This window comes from Penaeus chinensis, chromosome 38, assembly GCF_019202785.1.
Source record: "Penaeus chinensis breed Huanghai No. 1 chromosome 38, ASM1920278v2, whole genome shotgun sequence".
In the NCBI taxonomy this organism is placed as follows: Eukaryota; Metazoa; Arthropoda; class Malacostraca; order Decapoda; family Penaeidae; genus Penaeus; species Penaeus chinensis.
The window spans coordinates 21,127,985-21,132,984 of NC_061856.1; the positions used below are offsets into that span (position 1 = coordinate 21,127,985).

The following is a 5,000-nucleotide window of genomic DNA, read 5'->3' on the forward strand; positions in this document are numbered from 1 at the left end:
ATTTCTTAAAAAACATGCACACGTAAACACGATGGGGTTGGATCTACGGAGGCGATGCAATACTGAGGGAAATTTGTGAAAAAGCGAAATACTAAGAAACAAAAAATAACAAAAACAAAGATACCGATAACTAGGGGACATAATGGAGTAATCATTAGTAACAAATGAAGTCTTAACAACGTAGTTTCCGCGGGCATAACGAGACTTGTGGGCCCCGCCTCCGTCGGCCTTTCGCCTCCACTCGGAGGAAGACCAAAACCTGGCGGGAGCCTCGCTGCCTCGCTCGTTTCTTGAGGCTCGAGGGTGAGGTGCCTCTCTGGTGGCTCGAACGTCTCACTTGACCACTCAGCAGGGATTGTCGTCACGTGGCTCGCCTCATCAACAACGTAGAAAAACACCTCACAGACAACGCTCTTAGTCACTCATCCACCAGGCCAGGACCCAGCAGGACGGGGGCCGCGACGAAGAGAATCCTACCTCCCTCAGGCTCAGGAAGAAGAAGTAAGGAGGTGGATAAAAGGGAGGGAACGATAATTATTGCTACTGAAAGGCTCCTCTTCACCCGTAATTACTCGACGGAAAGCGAGTGCTCGTGAAACAGTCGCGGGGCCTGTAAGCCGCTCACTCGTTCTCTTGCTCGTACACCAGAGGGTCATGAAGGCAGCTGAAGAAGAACGACTTGAAGGCATTGATGAGGTGGTAGCGGTTGAGGTCGAGCATGTAGTCGTCGTCCGTGTACACCTGGGCGGAGGGAGACAAGTGGTTCGTTAACAAGCCAGTTCATGGAATATATATAGGCCTACAGCAGAGGGAGATGGCGATGAACTTGATCTAAAGCGAGGTGTTCCTGACCCTGATTCGGCACCTACTTTTGGAGTACAGAGCACATGAAATTTTGTGAATCTGACATTTGTTTTTGTAGTTATAAACAACTCTCGGGATATATCCCAACTGCTGTTTAAAAAGGATATAATTTTTCGAAAAATGTGATCTAAAAACCCGCAATTTCCCAAACAATAATTGGGATAAATAATCTGATTATGAATGACAACGCAAATGATGTTTTACACAAATCCAGGTCATCGGCATCTGAACCTACATTCCTATTACCGAATGCTCTAGGGAGGGACCTGGGAAGGCCGCTGGGATGGAAGAGGAGTTAGGGCCCTAGAATTTCAAAAAGAAGTCTGTTGTGCCTGCCCTGTGCATCACGCCTGCGTCAACAACTTACATTTATGTTTTACCAACGGCTTATATCATTGGTGCATTATTCTTGAATAATACTTATGTAATCAATTCACAAGTCTGCCCACTGTCCTATCTTACACTACTAGCCACAAATAGTTATTCCAGGTTATAATTCAAATCCCAAGCTTTGGGGCCGTGAGAGAACTTTTTTTTTTTCTTGTTGGCAGTTCAGTGTCCAAACAAAAAACAAGACAGGGTTTCTATGCATTGTTTGAAAAGAAATCTTCACATAGAATAATATGAAAATGATATAGTGATATGAAACAACAAAAGAGATTTATAGGTTCTGTGCAAAATATGATACATATAAATATACACTGAGCATCCAAATAAGCATTGATAAGCAGAACAGACAGTCTAGCTACAACCTTATCAGTGCTCGTTGCTGCAGAAAAAGCGGAGCACTGCTAAAAAAGTACACCATAAATAGAGCTTGTAAAGATAGATTACGTCTTTCATGGATTTTTTTTTCTATTTCTAAATTTACAAATAACCCTATACTATTAAATTCTATGGTAGTTTAGGCCAGTGGTTCGTAACCGATGTTGAGGCATCGAATCCTCACGAAATCCGCCGGACGTTTGACGAATCCCATGAATTAAGAAAGGAAGAAAGAAGAAGAAAATCTTTTTTGGAAGACCGCCGAACCTTAGGTTAAAAACCACTGGTCTAAGACAAGCCGCACTTCGGAAAATAAAAAGTGTGTTGATTCACCCTTTGTAGCTTCACTGTAGAGTGTCCAAACATGATCCCTGTTGGAAAAGACACAACTCATACATGCCCTATAAAAAAAGGACCTTACACTTCGCTATACACAACTAAAGGCTCGCGCTCACGGGAAAACGACTCTATTCTACTTCGATCTACAAATCCCAGGACGTCCAAAGTGTCCCATCGATTCTTCTTCGGGATGTTCTGTCTCCACATTACATCCCAAAGCCCCCCCACACCCCTCTCAGAAAAAAAAAGGAACCGGGGAAGCAGGCGACTTTGACCTCCACTTCCTTTGCGTCCTCTTAAGAACCGTTCCTTAAAGAGTCCCTTCTAGGCACCGTTTGTCCAACACGAACTCCGCGAGAACCGAGTGGAGGTGGTGCTCAGCGGGAGAGAGAGAGTAAGACGCGTCCGTGTAAACCTATAAAAGGGAAGACCTTAGTGAAGTTTGGCGGGAAAATGGCTGACGTTGTGAAGGTTCGACGCGGATGAAGAGATATATTTGAGGTTAGGGGAGAAAACGGAGACATTTTAATGAATGCCCATGCAAGGTTTATTCATACAACGAAGGGGGTGTGAATGGAAACCAATGAAGAAAAAGGAAGATGAATAGGAAACGTATAGAGAAAATAAAGAAACACGGACACTTTAGCTCACTGTACAAATATAGGAAAGATACACGTGGAGAAATGACAATAGTGAAACTTCATAATACTGATAACGAAGAACTATTACGGAAAATACTCTTCATGTCGACTTCTGAATTTTAGAATTCTGCTCAGTGTGGATCGAAGGATCGAATTATGGAACCAGTCGTCAAAACGGATGGTATAAATGTATTAGGATGAAATAAGATTTAAGCAAAATTTACTCGTCTGTCTATCACTGTCTACGTGGACATGTGTCTTGTCAAGGTACTTAAAAAGATAGGTAGTACCACTTCCATATAGTCTGTTGAACTCAAAAATGAAAGTGACTTCTTTCCTAAGGTAAAAAAATTGGTATATTTGTTTTACTTCTGGTAATTATAACAACATCAAGTAAATCATACCTGTAACTATTCATCAAGCTGTACCTGGTATCTTATGACACACCCTCATTGGGTAAGTGCGATGACTTCTTTAGCTCGACCCAATAATTGCTCCTGTCAGTATGTGCGATGTCTTATAGTAAGCGTTTGCTCTGTATATTTTAATGGGAAGTTGTTTGATAATGACAATAATAAAAAATGGTAAAACAGCAATCGAAAAAGGCGGAAAAATAAAGAAACCTTAAGGATATTTGCAATACATGATACAAAGCGGCGGGGATTTGCTCGACAGTTGCCAATTAAGATTTTCATCGAGACAAGTATTGCCACCTGTCTGTTAAGTACCTTGTGGCTTCCGTGGGGAATGATAGTCCTTCATGGTATGCTTTACGGTTAAAGGATAAAGGAAACTAGGAGATGAACACAAATGAACATGAACACAAAAATCATAAAGCAAATGCATGCAAAATAGTATAATGAAGGAGAAATAAGGCAAATTGTGTATATAAACATGCTTATCCTTATATACATACATACATACTACATGCGTTCATACATACATACAGGCATGCATATATACATGCGACCATATACATACATACAATCAGATGATGGTAGATTGGAAAGAATGTGATTCTGAGTATTAGATTATTAGGATTATTTCAGAAGCGAAGTGATTTGTACATTTCCACAGAAAGCATTTAAAATGTGACTGACTGAGGAAGGTTAAGCAAATAACAAATCTAAAGGCTTTTAGTAACGTGCTTTCTCTAAGCAATAGGAATTTAACCCTTATTCTAGGGTTTAAGTGATTAAGCAGCAAGGATTGCAAGAGTGCAGTAGCTTTAATATGCAAGAAAAAGTGTACTCTTTGAAAATCCACTTCATGCTTAGTCATACAAAAATGCACGCGTGCATTGATGGTTTTCTACTCAGAATCATATTATTTTATTCCTACAAATACCTAATACCTAATGCAACTTGTTGGACACTCAGGCACTGCATACATACATACATACATACATATATACATATATATATGTACATATATATATTTATATTTATCTATTTATTTATTTATACACACACATATATTATATAATATATATATTATATAATATGTATTTGATGTGTGTATATATATATATATATATATATATATATATATGTGTGTGTGTGTGTGTGTGTGTGTGTGTGTGTGTGTGTGTGTGTGTGTGTGTGTGTGTGTGTGCGTGTGTGTGTGTATGTGTGTGTGTGTGTGTGTATAAATATATATATACATATATATGTGTGTATATGTATATATATATATAGATATATATATACATATATATGTATATATATATATATATATATATATATATATATATATATATATGAGGTAAACAAGTTACATACAATCATGAAGGATGTAATAGAGAGAATAAAAATAGTGCAGAAAATGAGGATTGCGTTTTGAATATCTATAGAGAAATGTCCATCAAATTCTTCGTCTTAAATGTATAATAAGAATGAGTGAATCCTCATATCCTAGGTGCTTCTTACATGTATGCTCACTCGCACACACACAGACACACACACAGACACACGCACACGCATGAATATATAAATAGACGAAGTATCGAGAGAAAAAATACGGTAAAATGAACAGAAAAGAACAAGCCTAGAAAACGGAGAAATGGACGAATACGGCCTTACAAACCGAAGCCAAAAGATGATCCTATAGAAAGAAAATCAATCCCCATTTCCCCCTCGACGCCCCCCTCCCCAGGGGCGCGAGACGACCTTGCCCAAGACGACCTACCACGTGGGTGAAGTAGGACCCCTCGGCGATGAAGGAGTGCGCCAGCAGGAAGGCGTGGTGCGCAGCAGGGTCCCGCGTGCCGTGAGCGAGGAGCACGCGGTTGCTCCCGAGGTCAGGCGCTAGGCGGGTCAGGTCACTGTCCTCGTAGCGGCGGCCGGCGCCCTCGCTGTCCTCCGCGCCCAGGAGGCGCTCGGCCCAGAAGGA

At 40.5% G+C, this 5,000-nt stretch overlaps 1 protein-coding gene across 2 annotated transcripts in view; it reads right to left on the reverse strand.

Annotated features, from left to right (window-relative positions):
- LOC125046206 (inactive dipeptidyl peptidase 10-like) overlaps positions 1-5,000 on the reverse strand; it is a 39,244-nt gene that overhangs the window by 1,670 nt on the left and 32,574 nt on the right. For both annotated transcript variants that reach the window (XM_047643917.1, XM_047643918.1), the window contains 2 exons: positions 4,797-5,000; positions 1-741 (listed from right to left, as the gene is read on the reverse strand). The exon at positions 1-741 is cut by the window's left edge and continues 1,670 nt beyond it; the exon at positions 4,797-5,000 is cut by the window's right edge and continues 2 nt beyond it. In XM_047643917.1, the coding sequence (XP_047499873.1) occupies positions 622-741; positions 4,797-5,000 (324 nt within the window). In that variant the 3' untranslated portion in view covers positions 1-621. The remainder of the gene's footprint in view (positions 742-4,796) is intronic.